Raw genomic sequence first — 17909 nt, 5'->3', positions numbered from 1 at the left:
AATAAAACTTTTCTTAAAAAAGCTTGCACTGCGCTGTGAGAGCTTACAGAGCAGCCTCTCCCACACATCTTGGTGGCACAGGAATGGAAACCCCTACGAGGTCCAAGCTGGCCATCTCTGTAGCTCAAGCAGGACTTCCCTGTAGCTCAAATGGTAAAGAACCTGCCTGCAAGGCAGGAGACCAGGGTTTGAGCCCTGGGTTGGGAAGTTCCTCTGGAGAATGGAATGGCAATCCACTCCAGTATTCTTGCCTGGAGAATACCAGGGACAGAGGAGCCTGGCGGGCTACAGCCCATGGGGTCGCAGAGTCGGACACGACTGAGCGACTAACACACACGTGAGGTCTAAGCTGGCCATCTCTAGTGAAATGACCAATGCGCATACCTTTTAATCCAGAAAGTCCCTCTGTTAGAATTTACCCTGTAGGTTCCCACTGAAATAATGCACCGGTGTGGTTCTGTTCTGGACTCTGGAATATGCTGAAAAGAGCCCAAGTCTGGAAGTGACCTATTTGTTCCTCAGTCGGGAACTGAGTAAACCAGTTCCCAGTAAACTGAGGACATCTGAAGTAGGACATATGAACTACAGGGCACTGCAAATACTATGCAGCAATGTGAAGAAAAGGCAGCTCTGATGTGGAACAATCTCCAAGAGATACATTTTAAATGCAAAAAGGCAAATGGGAGAATATGTATTTTAAAAAGGAAGAAAATACTACATGCATATAATCACTTAGGAACGCTGCTAACTATCTTGGAATGACACAAGAGCCTAGGAACACTGCCTACAGAGGAACCAGGAGGCAGGGGGTGGAGATGGAAGGAAAACTTATTGTCTCCTGTACCTTTTTAATTTGGTTTCCTGTGTAAGAGTCTTCTACTCCAAAAATGTTAAAAGAATGAATAGAGTGGAATTTAACAAAATGAATCACACCAAAAATGACCCAGGGGCTTCAGAGGACTCGAGCCAGTCAGAGCAAAGAAAGCTGATCCCGACCCTGTTTCCTCACCTGTGGGGAGGAGGGAACCTGTGTGGCAGGCCCACCTCCGCCTGGGAGGCCTGAGAAAGGCGAGGTGTTCGCCCAGCCTGCACAGTGACCACCTCCATCGAGCACACGAGTCCCCACTCCCCCAGTCCCCCTGCTTGCCTGGACGTCCTCACAGCCCCTCCAGTGTCTGCAGAAGGCGGTAATGATGCTAAGGGACTCGGGGCACAGGAAGCCCAGGCCCCTGCCTGCCAATCTCCGGCCTGGTGGAGGCCTTGAGCCCTGTAGAACCGCCAAAGACCCAACACTGCCAGCAACACACCCTCCCAGGTTGGGTTGCCTCTTCTTCCATCTCCACCACCACCCAATGCACCCCGTGAAACACCACGCTGGGCCTGGCACCTACACCCCAGCCCCAACCCCAGCAGGTGGGAACATCCACCAGGTCTTCACAAGGAGGGCGCGCTTCTTAACCCCAAGGAGCAAAAGACTAAGAAAGGGGTTCTCGGCCCATGTTTGTGCATCCCAGGGCTCTCCAGTCAACACACAGGAGAACGAGCTTCTTGCCACCTCATATGCAGGCAGTTGCACCCCCAAAACAATGCCAAGCCTTTACTTTCACATCTCCCCTGGCATCTCACAGCCCCCTGAAAGATGGAACAAGCAGGAATTGCCTTTTCCATTATATTTTGGAGAGAATGAGGCTCAGAGAAGCGAAATGACCAGCTGACACTTCAGGCGACAGCAACCACCACCAGACCGCCTGGCTCACTGCCCTTCACTCTTCCCATACCCCGTCAGGCTCCCGGAACCTCCGCTTCTAAAGACAACCATCCTGCAACACGTGCAGGCTTCACTGCTTCAGCAGCTTCCTGAAGCCCAGCCCCGGTCCTAAGCTCCTGGGCACGCTCATCTGACAAGACAGGAACAAGCCAACCCCCCGTTGTCCTCTCCAGGGAGTCCACACACACATCCCCAAGAGACAAGGGGGACCTGATTCAGCGAGACCACTGTGAGCAGCTTCCAGGATGGGAAGAAATGACCAGATCCTGCTCGTCTGCCGGCGACCTACCCCTTCTTCAAGTTCGTCACATAAGCGCTCTGGAGGGCGGCTTCCAGGAAGTAGGTGAGCTCGTAGTCGACTGGGTGCGAGCCTTTCAGGTGCCGGGATGTGGTGTTACTTGTGACCTAGCAAGGGGGACACAGAGACAGCTGCTGTCTGCAGGTTCCAAGGCTGAGGGGCTGGGGCCAGGCTCAGCCCAGGCGGTGGCAGCGGCTCCAGCACTTCCCAAGCCCCCAGGCACCTCAGGGACACATAGCTCAGTATTCAGACCAAATGCAACCTGACCTGCTTCCATTTAAAGTAAGTCTACAATATAATACTTTCCAGCAATATTAACTATTCACATGAAATGTTACAGGAGTATCTAAGGGAACACAGAGACTAGCAATGGTTACGGAAGAACCTCAGCATCTTCTATGCTTTAAACTGAGTGGATAGTTTCCTACCCACTAAGTATTATATTGTATGATTTGAAGACAGACTACATGTCATTTTTATTATACTCTGTCAATCTATAATATATTAGACCAATGCTTTATCTAAAATGCTTTGATTTTGTGTATCTTGACAAATTTTACTACCGTATGTAATAAACGTGTATTTTTGTACTTGGAGAAACTTGCTAAATTTTAAAGTTGTTTGGTTTTAAAGGCATTGATAAGGGATATGTATGAAGTCCATGCTGTCTTTCAAATAAAACACTACCCTTCAGAAAAAATAAATAAATAAAATAAGTCTAAACCATTCTCTGCATGCAAATACCAGATGCCCATAACAGCCTTTCAATGCTGGTTTTATTTGCACTTCAGAGGAAACTGAGGCTCAGAAAGTGCCTGAGAACACAAAGCTGGCTTGAGCCATGATCTCAGACTCAAGTCTGGCCAGCTACACATTCCGGGCTCTGTATTTATTGGTACATTCATTCAACAAGCACTCAAGTGCCTACCAAACGCCAGGCACTGCACTGGCCCTGTCACATACCTCAGAATAGCTGGATGGCTGACCCCGGGTCTCTGGGGAAGCTGAGGAACAACTATATTATTAACTGAGCTGTCACTTAAGCTCAGCTCTGGGAGGGCCTGCCTTCACTATGCCACCTCCCTCTCTGATCCAAGGGGAAAAAAATTAACGAGCCATCCGCCTTATTTTTAAAAAACTGACGTAGGTTTAAGAAGGATTCTTAGTTCCTCAGAGGTTGGGGCTGGGTCTTAGAAGGCACACCCAGTCTTGCCAAGAATGCACAGGGTTCCACGGCCTGCCCTCCCTGGACCCACATAACCAGTTATCGAGGCCCATCTGTGAGCCCAGAGTCCCCGGGGTGCTGATTCCAGCCCTGAAGACCATTACAGCTCATCGCCTGCATCATCCCCTTTAATGAGTCCAAAGGCCAGGCTTCTACTGAATGGGTGACTTTCTCTTTTTCCTGAATGCTTCCTTCAAACCATATATAATTCAAATGTGAAGAGCTTCTAAAACACTGCATGTGACCTTGGCAGAGGTCAACTCAAGTCTCCACGTGGACCTGTGCCAGGAAATACACTCGAGTCCTGTTTCTGCAGCTTTAAGAATGGGCCTCTTTCCCACCAGGGGAGCCAGTAAGGGACTCCCAGGGCACCTGAGAGTTGAGAAGATTGTCTACAAGGACTGGCCTGACTGCGCCCTTCCAAGGGGAATGGGTGGTGGTGATCAGTCACTAAGTCATGTTCAACTCTTTGAGACCCCATGGACTGTAGCCCGCCAGGCTCCTCTGTCTATGGGGGTATTTCCCAGGCAAGAATACTGGAGTGGGTTGTCATTTCCTTCTCCAGGGGATCCTCCTGACCCAGGATTGAATCTGTGTCTCCTGCAGTGGCAGATGGATTCTTTACCACTGAGCCACCCGGGAAAGCCCTCCAAGGGGAGAGGAGTGGGCAAACAGACTAACCTAAGAATCATCTATTAAACAGGGATGCATATAATACCTACTTCATAGAGCTGTTGTGAGGGCTGTCTCAAACAGGGCTGTCAAACTTGGTCATACGAGCTGAGCTCATCAAGGAGTTTGCCGGCTCCCCACAGACAGTGTGGACTCTTCTATTTAGTAAAACTGTTTGCTGGCAGTAAAGAGTCTCATGCTAACAGGATCAGGGTACTATAAGGAGTTTCCAGAGCATCTTAAGGATGGGTGCAGGGCCCTCTTTTCTAATTTGCACAAGCATAACCTATGGGGTTAGTTGGCGAGACTGGAGGGCTGGGTGGTGCACAGATACACATGCTCAGCAGACGGCAGTGATGACGACGGGGTTGTCATTTCCAGCTTACCTTCTCCAGTTCCTGCAGGAACACCTGAGCGATCCAGGAGGCTCTCTCAAAACAGGTGATCACTTCCTCCTCCCTCTCGGTCAGGCGGGGGCGGGAAGCAATGGAGTTGGGCAGGCGTTCCAGGGAGAGGCCTGCAGGAGGAGGGGCGCACTTCGGACCTGCCCTGCTTGCAGGTGGGGGCACCCAACTCCAGCCCCCTCTCAGGCGCCCAGGGTGGTCTCATCTGAGACTCTGGAGCAGCCAGTGGGAGGCAGAGGTCCAGGGAAGCGGGGGAGGGCCTAAAGCAAGAATGGCATTAGCAGCGGCTGGCATCAAGCAGTGGGCAGACAGCAGGCACCCGTGCCCCATGTGGGGAACCACACTGGTGGTACCCGTATGCCCAACTCCTGCCTGGCCTTCCAGGCAGCACTCCACGAAGCAATCCTGACCCCTCCCCAGGCACTCACCACATCTACATCCTGGAGCGGTTATTTACATCCAACTCTTCTCTCCCCCAGTAGTTCAACTTGAGCAAATGAGTCTCTTTGGACTGTCACACTGCCACAGTCCTTGCACATGACAGATGCTTGATTACACAGCACTTACACACAGACCTCTTGAGGAACCAACCAATCTCTACCCTGCCTTCGTTACACACTCAGGTCCTATGTGCCTGCAGGGGAATCTGTTTTTGTGTCCCTGGCATTCACTTCCCATTCTTTCAGCAGCAGCACCTCACTTTCCCTTTGAGTGTCCATCCCGCAGCCTCAGCCCCTATCTCACCTCCAGGGCAGGCATGTGATCCAGGCTGACTTATCATCAAGCCCACAGTGATTGGCTAGGGTGTGCACTTGGCCAGGTGGGGCCAAGAGGACCCGATCCCAGAATTCTCACCCCTTCCACTGGGCTTGTTAAGCTGCTAAGAGGTCAGACTGGAATTGTTAGGGAAAGCTGACCTTAAAACGAAGCTACATAATGTGAATGTCATTAATGTGATGCTACACTTGAAAACGGTTAAGATGGTGTATTTTATACATATGTGTCTTCTTACCAAAATTTAAATATAAGAAAACGTAACTCTAAAGTCAAAACAAAAACAAAAATCCCAGAATTATAAGAAAGCAGGAAGAGAAAGCTGTGAAGGAAAACAACTATATTTATATCTGTTGTTGTTTTAAGACAGGAAAAAGATTGACTAAACGCTTAGTCATTAAAAAAAAAAAATGAAGTCTACACAGAGCAGAGATGAGACATGATGGTAAAGGGCAGATTCCTAAAGAGTTTGAACCTGAAGAACTACACCCTGAAACCTTCCAATGTATGCACCAATAAATCACTTCCCCGACTTCTCCCTCAAGGCAGGGGAGGGGTCAAAGTCTGCTTAAATTGTCCTCCTGACATGTGCAACTCACAGTCCTGACTGGAGAGTGCTGTCCTAGATGGTGGTTCTCAGGGGGCAGAACTCAGATCTTTCTCATCTTTGTGCCCACACAGTATGTGACATGTAGTGGTGTTCAAGATGAACTGACGGAAGGAAGGGATAAGAAGAGAATCCTCATCTCTGCCTTTGGCCCTAACATCCAACTGATGACCATTTTAACATTTCAAACCTCTTCTCCCCTTCCCCTCTCTTATTTCCTTATCTCGGGCTTTATCTCTTGAGTAGATAAAGAGATAAATTGCCTTCCTGTCACAGTTCTGCCTCCAGGCTCTCATCCATCCTGCTCTTGGCTCCCAGGGTGATCCTTCCAAAACTCTTCTGCTTACAACCCCTCCAAGGGTCCCTGCTGCTATAGTATAAAATCCAAACTCCTGACTCTCTGTACCACACCCTCCAAGGTTCATCCCTGTCAACTCCCCAGCCTTGTCTCTCACCACACATTATAGATTAAATGTTTGTATCCCCTTGAAAGTTACATGTTGAAAACCTAAAGCCCAAGGTGATGATATGAGGAGGCTGGCCTTGGGGAAGTGATTAAATCCTGAGGCTGGAGCCCTTGTGATAGGGATTAGTGTCTGTAGAGACCCCAGAGAGCTCCCTCATCTGTTCCATCATGTGAGCACACAGCAAGATGTTGGCAGCCTGCAATCTAGTTCAGCAGTAAAGAACCCACCTGCCAATGCAGGAGACACAGGTTTGATGCCCGGGTCACAAAGATCCCCTGGTGAAGAGAATGGCAACCTACCCCAGTGATCTTGCCTGGAGAATCCCATGGACAGAGGAGCTTGGCAGGCTACAATCAGGGGTCTCAAAGAGCCAGACACAACTTAGCAACTAAAAACAATAACAAACAATCTGGAAGAGGGGCCTCACCAGAACCTGATCTTGATTTCAGACTTCCAGCCTCTAGGACTATGAGAAACAAGTGTCTGTGGGGTATAAGCCAGCCAGTCTGTGGTGCTTTGTTCTAAGCCTGAGCTGACTACGGCTCAGACTGCTCCTCTTGCCTGGAATGTAAGGACCCCCCAAAGTCCACCCAAAATTACAGCTCACCTTCTGCCCCACTGAGTGCCACCTCCTCTGTGGAGCCCCTCCTGATACACCCTGGCATAACCAAGCATCTCTCCTGGTCTACACTTTACATATTTCAGCCCCACTATTTTTATACTTATTTATTTGTGCACATGTTTGCTCAGCCAGACTGTAGGCTCCTTAAAGGCACAGACCTCATCACGCTCCCCTTTCTACAACCTGGCGCACAGTAGGCACGATGCAAGCACTGGCTGGCTGAACAAACGACAAGCCCGATCAAGTCTGACAAAGTAGAGTACTCTACAAACAGAAGGTAAGGAATCACTGCTTTTCTTGGCGAGATGTCAACCCATATGGATTCAGTGACCTTGCCCTCTGCCAGGATGGGGTGTGAACTGGTTCAAAGGTTAGGGTGCCTCAGTCTGGGAAACGTTGGGCACAGGCTGTGAAGGCCCTTGCTCAACACAAAGATTCAGTTACCCAGGTCACCAAGTGTCAACATGCCTCTTGCCAAATGACTCATGACCAGGAGAGGACTGAAGGGGGAGGAGGAACAGAGGGTGAGCTGGAGGAGACGCAACAAGAAGGCGGAAGAAGGCAGGTCCCCTGCATCACTGCTAGTGCTGGCCCAGCCTCTCCTCTTGAGACCATGGCCAATGCCCCCGAAGGATGGCGGGACACAGAAATGTTCAGGGCCTGGCCTGGAAGCCAAGCGCAGATGGCTGGAGGGCACAGCCAACTCCAGAAGACACAGAGAGGGTCTGCTTTCACTCATCCTGTGCCCGCCCTCCCCAGCCCGGGCCAGAGATATGCCACTGGTTGGGTTCCCTACTGCCCTACCTCTGGGCCCAGAACTGGGATGGGTGATGCCAGCTGCCTGGCAGGTTCAGGCTGCCAGTTCCAAGACCCTGCTGGGCTGGCCGCAACAAAGCATCTGTCTGTGGGGCTGCCACCTTCCCCAAGCTTCATCCGTTCCTTCAGCTCCTAGCAGGGGCCTCTCCGCTAGGAGAGAATTCTAAACCCATCCTCCTTAGAAGCTCACAGCGAAACCACCTCTTCCCTGAAGGCTTCGGAAGTCTCTCGACTCCAAAACCAGCAGAACGTTTTAGCTGCGTCTCCTCTGCGTGTGCCCTTCCTCTCTGCCCATTTCTGGTTGATCTTTGGACCCAGCGAAAGCAAGACCTGGTGTTCAGTGAGTGGAAGGATGCATAGAGGAATGTGCACGTTCACTCAGGCAGAGTGCAGAGCCTGGTGAAGTTTCTTCCTCTCTAAAAAACAGTTCATGCTGAATTTATAAACAAACCGTAGCATTTTTATACAATGGAATACTACTCAGAAATAAACAACACAGATGAATCTCTCAGAACTTATAATTGTGCAGAAGAAGTCTGATATCAAAAAGTACAGGCTGTATGATTTCAGTTATATGTCATTCTAAACAAGAGCAAAATTATTACCTGTATTAATAGAAACTAAGCAGTCATTGCCTGGGGTGGGGTTGGGGAAGGGATCAATAGGTAAAGGACCTGAGGGAATTTTCTGGGGTGATAGAAATGTTCTTTGTCTTTACTGGGCTGTTGGTTACATGGGTATCTACATTTGCCAAATTCATCAAATTACACACTCAAGACCTAGGAACTGTATAAAAATATATCTAAAAACAATAAAAATATTCCTCTTTTAAAGGAAGCAATTATGACTAGGGAACTAATGAAGATCAAATTAGAGGGGATATAGTCATTGATGTGGTGGTGTATGAAATAATTTCCAACATACAGAAGACCAAAAAGCTTCCTGGAACTAGCAATGGCTCCTCCTAGTGAGAGTCACAGTCCAATCACTGAGTTCTATCCGTAAAAAAAGGCTTCTTTGTCTTATATTTGCTCTTTGATTCATATGAAAGTCCATTTTCCTGTCTATGAATATCTAATGGGAAATATACCAGGGACTCCAGGCCTCGAGTTTCTTCACCCTCTGCCCTGTGTGTGAGACCATACGAGGTCCAAGGCGGAGACAGGCTGCTCCTGAGCCTGCCCCCAAAGGATCCCAGTGGATCCCAGCCCTGTCAAGTGTCAAGAAGCCAGGGGCTACCAGCAAGCATTGGTACCACCTCCTGAATTTCCACTAGCAGAGGGGTCTTTCTGTGAAAACACCCTGTCCTATGAGAGAGGGGAGTTCCTCTTTCAAGAACTCTTGCTTTTTCAAGAACTCCAAACTTTCCGTTTGAAGGCAAACTGACCCTGGCACAGCCCTGGGCTCAACACACAGACTGGCCCTGGCCTCATCAGTCTGAGTGACTCATCCCATCCTGGACAGCAGTTCTTCCAAGAAGCCCCGCCCTTGGAGCCTGGGGTTCTGGACGTGGAGATGGAGAACGCGATGCTCCCTCTATAGTGGAACTTTCCAGATATGTGGAGCCCTCCCTCCTGCCTACCCAGCTGGTCAAAGAGTACAGGGCATGCAAGAAGGGTACACCCTATGGAGGTGGAGGATGGGAGAGAGGAAGACATGCAAGTGACTGCTTAAGCCCTAAGAGAGGAAGCCGCAAGGCAAGGTTGGGAAGAACCCTTATAAATCACACTCAAAAGCGGACAACTGTGGGAATACAAAATGGTACAGCTTGGTCATTCCCCAAAAGATTAAAAACAGAATTACCATATGATCCAGCAACTTTACTTCTGGGTATACACACAAAAGAATTGAAAAAAAAGGTCTAGAAGAGATATGTGTGCACGTATGATCATAGCAACAGTATTCACAATAGCAAAAAGACAGAGGCAACCCAAGTGTCTATTGATGGATAGATAAAGAAAATGTAAGATATATATACAGTGGGATATTATTCAGCCTTAAAAAAAGGAAATCCTGCCATATGCAACAACACAGATGAACCTTAAGGATATCATGCTAAGTGAAATAAGCCAGTCATAGAAGACAAAGTCTGTATGATTCCACTTCTATGAGGGACCTAGAGTAGTCAAATCAGAGACGGAAAGTAGAATGGGGACTGCAAGGGGCTGGGGGAGGGAAACGGAAAACTGTTTACTGGACACAGAGTTTCAATTTTGCAAGATAAAGTGTTCTGGGGATTGGTTGCACAACATCATGAATGTACTTAACACTACTGAACTGTACACTTAAAAATGGTTCAGATAATAAATTTTATGTGTATTTTACTGCAGCTGAAAGATTTTTAATGGTTAAGATGCTAAATTTTATATTTTACCAATTGAAAAAATTTAAGAAAAGAAGAGCAGACAATTTGACTTGTATCAAAGTCTCTGAAAAGTGCATATACTTTGACTTCACTCTACTTCTAGAAATTTATCCTTAAAAAAATAATGTATGCAAAAAAATTAAAAATTTAGTTTTAAATATATCCAGTACAGCACTGTTATAATGGCAAAAAAAAAAAAAGAGAGAGAGAGAGGCTTAACCTACAGGTTCAATAACAGGAGATAAGTTTGCTAAACTGCAATAGATTCTTGCAATGAAATGCTATGATGCTACTTTAATGTACACACATACTAGAAACTAGTTCATAAAATATTAACTTCAAAAAACAAGTTAAAAAATACATGAATGTATGAACTTATTTCTCTTTAAAACATATAAACCTACAGGAAAAAAAGACTGGAAGAATATACCCCAAAATATTTGCAGAGATGTAAGTCTCAGTTTCCCCAAACACAAAATAAGATCGCTAACAGTGTCCACCTCATAGGTTGGCTGTGAACATTAAATTTGATGATATACTGAAAAACAGAGCTTGTGCTCTCAGAAAACATTTCAAGTAATGCTCAAAATCATCTCTTAGGTAGGGGTTTAGCCCTTCCCAAGAATGACAAATGGGAAATCTAACTCAGGGAGAAGAGATTCCCTCCAACACCTCCACTCTAAGTGCCAGCCAGACCCAGGTCTTCCGGCTTCAACACCATCTGTCCTCTCAGCCCAGATTCCACACGTCTTTCCTTACTTACCCTCGATGACCCACCAGGGGTTCCCAAATCTCAGGCTTCTGGCCACCCATGGGGGCCTGCCTTTCACATGTGTATCTAATGGCTGAATGACAGCTGTCTACCCTGGCACAGCTGGGCCATAGTGTCTGTGCTGGTTTCTCAAATGCACCCCTCAGTGTCCTGTCCAATTTCACACCCTCACCAACTACTCTCAGGGGTGGCCTCCAACGATGGAGGAACGGGCCACGAGGAGACGATGCAGGGAGACCACACCGACTCCTTCACTTCCAGCTCCACGGTCTCCCTTCTGTGAGTCCGCCCACCTTCCTGTCCTGTTCTGTATCTCTCCACCCAGGCAGGACCTCGGTAAAGGCTTGGTGAGCACACAATGAACACACCAGCCCCTTGCAAGACGCCCAGACTGCTCATTCCTCTCCATCTGCAGGCCAGCCTCTCACTCCAGGGCTCACAGTCTGGGGCCAGGGCTGACCTGCTTTCCCACAAGGCAGATGGCCCACGCCCCTTTGAGAAGGAAGCCAAAATAAACAGCTAATTCCTGCCATACCAGGACTAAAAAAACCCCCCAAACCAAATATCCCACCATATCCTGCCCTAGGAGCTGCCTGGTGTTCTTTCATTTTTTTCAGTTTTACTAAACCCATAAAATTGTATTCTTGCCTGGAAAAAAATCCCATGGTTTGAGAAGCCTAGCAGGCTACAGTCTTTGGAACCCTACTGAGTGATTGAGCATGCACGCATAAATGGTTAATTTTTTTAAAAAGGACACGTGTGCATAAGCTTGAGCTTACACACACACACACACACACACACACAAATAAAGCCATAAAGTCCCAGGAGACAGTAGAAAAGCTGGCGGTTTCACAGACTGAATGAACAGAAAAAAAATCTTGAGGGGTGAGGAAAAGATAATTTCTCACAGCTACTTAATGTTTCTTACATTTTTACTTTTAAATTTTCACAGCACTTTCACAATTTAGCATCATACTGCAGTATTCTGGGTGAACCAGGGCCATCTCCCTCCACGGCCAGGCCATCCTTTCATTGGTCGGCCAGCAGATATACCTCCCAGGGTAGCCTCCCTGGTGCTGGGCTGCAGGCAAGAGGCAAAGGGACTGGCTTGGCTAAAGCACAAGGCACCTCTGGCTTTCAAGGGGCCCACAAGCCCCAAACTAGGTAGCAATGACTACGTCTGTAGGGCTCAGGGCAGGACACACGGCCGCAGAAATGGGGGGTCATTACCACACTGAGCAAGGGCCAGAGAACAGGAAGCAACACAGGTTGGAAGAGAGAAGGGAGCTCTTTGCCAAAGAACTGCTGAGAGGTGGACAGCGGCACTGGGGCTTTCGGGGCTGAACTGGGTAAGGCTCAAGATGTCAGAAGAACAGGCCTTGAAGCATCATGCATGTCCGTGAGAACTGGGGATACCCTTAGAACTCAGATCAACAGAAAAGACGACAGTTTGTTATGTGGATCCACAATGGCCTTGCCTAGACTACTCCAGATGGACCCAGACAGCGTGCTGGCCAACAGATGAGCCCAATTTTACGGGAAACAGGCTGTGCCACACCTCATGGTATGGCCACCTAGGGCCAAAGTTCTGGAACACCAGCAAAAGGGATACCACAAGCCTTCCTGCCGGCTCTTGATGGCCCCTTATTTCCCAGTCCCTCCAGCATACCCTCTTAGTTCCAGAAAGGTATAACTATACCCTCCTCCAAATACATCACTTCCATTTCCCCAGGGCCTCCCTCTGGATTTTTCCTTTACCTGGAAGGCACCTCTTCCATCCATCTGCAGCTGATCCATCCTAAAGTTCAGCCTCACCTGCCAGCTCACCTGGGAAGGCCCCACAACTTGCTAGGTCTCACTCACTTCCCTCTCTGGAACAGAGTGGATCAAACAAGTTCTCCCTGGACATCAGTGATTCTCCTACTTGGAGATGGGCAGCTGAGGAGCTGTAGCCCCCAAGAGGATTCAAAGACTGACCCTCCCACCCCCGCCAAGATGTTAAGGCAGAGCAGCCCACAGAACTAGGGGCAGCCATGTGGCCAGGACACCATGGCCAGGCAGCAAGTCTGGCATCCTGCCCAGCAGGCCATGGGAGTAAGCTACAGACCAGCCACCACTGGGTGTTCCCATTTCCTGCTTTTCCCAAATGGTGGACTTCACGGACACTACAGCCTGCTGATGCACAGGCGGGGCCGGAAAGAGTGGCACTAGGTGGCTTATGACTCATCAGCGCTGGGATGGCCACTGCAAGCTGCGGGCCTCCTCCAGAGCAGCTGCTTCTCCCCGGGCACAGCACACCAGCAGTGGGCTTTGCTCACCTACCTGCCACTCCTCTGAGAGGAGGGACCCGAGTTGTCCATCATGGCACCCCCACCAGGCACTTGCTGGATCAACTGCTGGCAAATTTTACTCTCTCCAGTGGGAGCTGGGCCAGGGGTACAATGACAAGACACCAGACCCCTGGCAGGAGAAGCAAACTGACCTCTAACTGGGGAGACTGGGCCAAGGTCCAAATGAGCTTGACAGAGGGAGAGAATGCTGTATTCTGCAGCTACAATCAGGGGGATCTCCTGGTGGAGGAGGCACCTGAACTGTGTCTGGAAGGAAGTGTTGGCGCTACCTACACGTAGAGGAACAAAAATGGGGTTGGTTGGCGAGGACAGTGGCCCAAGAAAAGGTGAAGGGACAGAACTTTCTAGATCATGTTGAGCACCAGGAGTGACCTCATTTATCAGAAACATGTGGTCCAGGAAGGGAAGGGAGAAGAGGGAGAGAAGACTGGGAGTGTTGAAGAAATGACCCTCTATCCTCAAGGGGCTTCAAGTTTCGTAGGAAGACAGGCTGACAGCCACAAGCACACAGAATCAAACCAGCAGGGCTCTGCAAAGATGGGCAGTACTAAGGACAGGTCTTCTGAGAAGGGCCTTGACACCAAATTATCCTAGATTGTCTTTAATGCAAAGTAAATGGAAGATGTTTCCCCCAAACCAATCAGAACAGTATCAAAAGGAGGTATCTATTCATGCACCTCTGTGTTCACTGCAGCACTGTTCACAATAGCCAAGACATGGAGACAACCTAAATGCCCATCACAGATGAATGGATAAGGAAGACGCGGAACATACATATTAATATGATGGAATATTAGTCAGCCATGGGAGCTTGGAAGACAACCACTGGCCACCAGTCCAAGCTCTGCTACTCACAGGCTGCACAACTGTGGACAAGCCTCAGTTTCTGCATCCAAAGAGTGAGCATAAAAACTCCCTTTCATTCTAGAGATGAACTAAAGGTCAATCCACCAGCCAACGAATGTTTATTAAAAGAGAGTTCCAGGACATTGTTTCTCAAACTGTAAGGTGTATACACATCACCTGGGGATGCTGTTAAAAATGCAGATTCTGATTCAGTACATCTGGTGTGGGGCCTGAGTCTACACTTCCAATTTGGGTGGTGCATGTGATAATCCTGCCCCCGCTCCGCGCTCTGCCCCCATCATACTCTCAGGGTCCAGAGCAGGAGGGCCCACACCTCACGTTTCTGGGTATACCACAAAGTCAGATAACCAGAGGAGCTTGGAAGACTGGGGGATGAGGGACCAATTGGGGGACTGCAATAGGCAGGGACAGGGCCCTCAGCTCCATCCGGGGCCAGCCCGGCACTTGGGAGCAGCTGGCCATAAGATAGGCCTATTTCTGTGTGGCAGACCCATCAACCCGGCAGCCAGAAGGAGCTGGAGGACCTGGGGAGAGGCAGTCCTTCCTTAAAGCCAGAGGCTTTGACAGAGCCCAGCCTTGTCCCGGAGGCCCATGTGAGGCCCTAAAATCCAGTCCTCTGCTTCTGGCAGGATCGGGTCAGTCTGATCCCAGGTGTGATGTTGGGGAACAGTTCATTCAGACAGGGAAGTGAAGCTGTTTTATTTTTCTATCTTAGTGAAAAGTTTGTAGTTTTCATATTGTTTCTGATCAAATTTGACATAGACAATACTTTTTTCCCTTAGAGGGGTTGGAGGGTCATATATCTTCCTGTCCCCCACTCCATGCAATATACATGCATGTGCACATAAGGTTTCTTCACTTCAAGCAAGAGAAACCCACAACTGCTTCAACTGCTCCCCTCTCTCGAGCTCCTGGGACGATGTCTGAAGCTCTCCCTGAGAATCAGAAAGAATCTTCTGTTCTCATCCATGTCTCCCCAACTTCAGAGCAAGGTCAAGTCCTGGTGAGTGACCTCCCAGAGGACACACTGCCAAGTCCCTCTGCTTTGAAGGGGAAAGCAGGTGAGTTGAGTGTGTTTTTATGTCTCTCATGAGTGAAGAGACCCAGAGCCTGCTCTTGAGAAACCCACACTTACAGTCCCACTGAGCCTCCAGGCAGGGCGCTCAGGCCCCTCCCACTACGACACACGGCCTCACCCCCTTCCCTCCAGCCAGGTGGGCTGCAGAACCCAACTCCCTGCCCCACAGGAAGGGACCAGGTGGAACCACAGAGCAGACTCCAATGCAAGACGGTACAGAAGCTCAGCTGTAATGGCTTGGTCAGGCAGGGTACTGGGGAGCAGGTATGTCAGGCTTTTGCAGGAGGCCACCCAACATCTGCCGACAAAGGCTGAAAAGAGCAGCCTGGAGGGAGGGCATTCTGGTTCACACACAAGCGAACTGATGTCCAGGCCAGTTGTTTCACTTCCGCCAGCCTTTTTCATCTGTTACCTGAGAACTGACCTACATCATTTCCGTGATTCCTTCCAGTCTAGGACTCTGAGCAGCACCATCACAGAGTGTTTATGAGCTCTGGCTGCCTGGGTTCAAATCCTGATTCTGCCAATTCCAGGGACATCCACAAGGGTCCCTTCTCCTCTTTGCTTGTAACTCCTGGTCTAGAACATACGAATGAAGAGAACACCTACTCAGCGGGTTACTGTGTAGACTGAAGGAGGGCATACCTGCCGTGGAGTGAGGGTTTAATAAATATATATTGTTGTTTGTTGAACTCTGAGGCATGCTGCTGCCACCATTCTACTTACAGACTGAATGTTTGTGGGCCCCCAAGTTCATCCATTGGAGCTCTAACCGAAATTGGATGGTATCTGGAGATGGTGTCTTTGGGAGGTAACTAGGGTTAGATGAGGTCATGAGGGTGGGGGCTTGATGATGGGATTAGAGGTTTTATAAGAAGGTGAAGAGATCTCTCCAGGAGCCCACAGGGAGGACAGGTCACGTGAGGACACATCGAGAAGGCAGCCACCCGCCATCCAAGGAGTGAGCCCCTACCAGACACCAACGCTGCTGGTACATGGATCTTGGACCTCACAGCCTCCAGAACTGTGACAAATTCCTATTATTTAAGCCACCCAGTCTATGACATTTTGTTGGGGCTTCCCAGGTGGCTCAGTGGTAAAGAATCTGCCTGCAATGCAGGAGACTCAAGAAACAATAGCTCGATCCCTGGGTCAGGAAGATCCCCAGGAGGAGGAACCCATTCCAGTCATTCTTCCCTAGAAAAGCCCATGGACAGAGGAGCTTGGTGGGATACAGTCTATGGGGTCCCAAAAGGGTCAGACATGACTGAGCATGAGTCAATGACATTTTGCTCTGGCAGCCTGGCAGACTAACACAAGCCCCATGCTCACAAATGGAGTCAGGACCAATGATGAGCCGTCCCCACCCCCTACTCTCTTCTGCGGAACCCTGCTGGATCCCCTAGACCCAGGAGAACCAACACCATGCACACTCTGGAGGCCACGTGCAATCTCAAGCACACACAGGGTCAGGTGAACCTCAGCATGCCAAGCAGCAGGGTACAGGCACTGCAACAGCACAGAGGGGGCAGGCAGAGAGGAGGCAGGCAAGCACAAGGCCGCGTGCAGTCAGTGGGGGCTGGGAGCCAGCACAGCCAGATGATCGAGCAGCCCACGCCGGGGACACCCGGCTCCTTACCTCCCCTGCAGCACCTCTGACCACCGGGCCTGTGTTCCCCCAAGAAGCTGGAGGCGTGCTGGAAAGAGTAGAAAGCAGGAGACAGGGAGCAGTAGGTACCGAGCCAGGTCTACAGGAAAAAGTGCCGGAAAGGAGCCCTGCGGAAGGGTGTTAGGTTTGGGGAGTTGGTGGCAGAGGTGGTTTTCAAATGCCAAATGAAGATCAACCCCCGCAAGACCCCCCCCAGCCTGTGCCAGGGGTGCAGAGAAAGGGACAAGACAGCAATGGGAGAAGACCCCACACTGGACCATCCGAGATGGGCACCTGCTTCTCACAGCCTGGTACTGGGTCTGTCTTGGGTGAAAATCTCAGCAATTTCCCAGGAGGGCATTAACAGTCTCTCAATGGTGAAAGGGACCCAGGGACTCAGGGGTGGATGAACAGCTCTCAAAGGAGGCCACGCCCTGCTCAGACTAGTCAGTCCTCTGGGACCCAAAGGAGACAGAAGACTGGGAGTGGGGAATCATAGTCCAAAGCCAACATCACACGAGGTGGAGGTTCCAATCCTGGTTCCACCACAGATCTCTGGGTAACTCTAGGCGAGGTACCTTCCCTCTCTAGGCCTCAGTTTCCCTGTATATAAGATGGCAGAATGTCCCCGTCTACAATAGAAAAGAAGGTGACAAATACTCTGCCACTACCAGGCACCAAATCCCCACAGGGCCACACGTGTTTCTAGACTCTGGGGGTTGGTTTGTGCTGGAATAAAAAGACTGACGATCCAAGAATCCTGGTAACAGTCTGGACGGACAGGTTCCTGCGACCCTCACTGCCACCAAGAGCCACTGCCCAGGCTCTATGATCCCAGGGTTCAAGGGTCCAGCGAAGAAGGAGCTTGCAGTGCAAAGTCTGGGGCAGGGCTTTCACTACCATGTAACGCCTACAAGCTCAGGTCAAGGGCACTCTTTCCCCACGTGAGAATCCACAACCCCCATCATGAAATTCCTACATTACTAAGCCCATGTGCCTAGCTCCCCACCAGAACACTACTCACCCTGGGAGGTGGCTCTGACCGGCCCATCACAGGATCCCAGCACCACCCCCCTGGGCCACTCACAGCAGGAGAGCAGCAGATATCTGAGCAATTCCAGGTTTCTCTGCCATCAAGCACCTGACCTGTAGCCAACATCAATACTGGTGCCAGC

The 17909-nt window shown here is 49.7% G+C and overlaps 1 protein-coding gene across 3 annotated transcripts in view; it reads right to left on the bottom strand.

The window, feature by feature from the left end:
• Window positions 1-17909, bottom strand: part of TTC7A (tetratricopeptide repeat domain 7A) — a 122396-nt gene that overhangs the window by 86173 nt on the left and 18314 nt on the right. Inside the window, exons 3-5 of one of the 3 annotated variants that reach the window (XM_024999189.2) lie at window positions 16726-16783; window positions 4350-4480; window positions 2058-2173 (exon numbers count right to left, since the gene is read on the bottom strand). The exons of 1 other annotated variant lie outside the window; for it this stretch is intronic. In XM_024999189.2, coding sequence (XP_024854957.2) covers window positions 2058-2173; window positions 4350-4480; window positions 16726-16783 — 305 coding nt within the window. The remainder of the gene's footprint in view (window positions 1-2057; window positions 2174-4349; window positions 4481-16725; window positions 16784-17909) is intronic. One more of the 3 variants, NM_001205500.2, reaches the window with a different exon arrangement.

The sequence above is a fragment of the Bos taurus genome, chromosome 11 (assembly GCF_002263795.3).
Source record: "Bos taurus isolate L1 Dominette 01449 registration number 42190680 breed Hereford chromosome 11, ARS-UCD2.0, whole genome shotgun sequence".
Classification (NCBI taxonomy): Eukaryota; Metazoa; Chordata; class Mammalia; order Artiodactyla; family Bovidae; genus Bos; species Bos taurus.
This window is presented reverse-complemented; position numbering and strand designations above follow the sequence as displayed.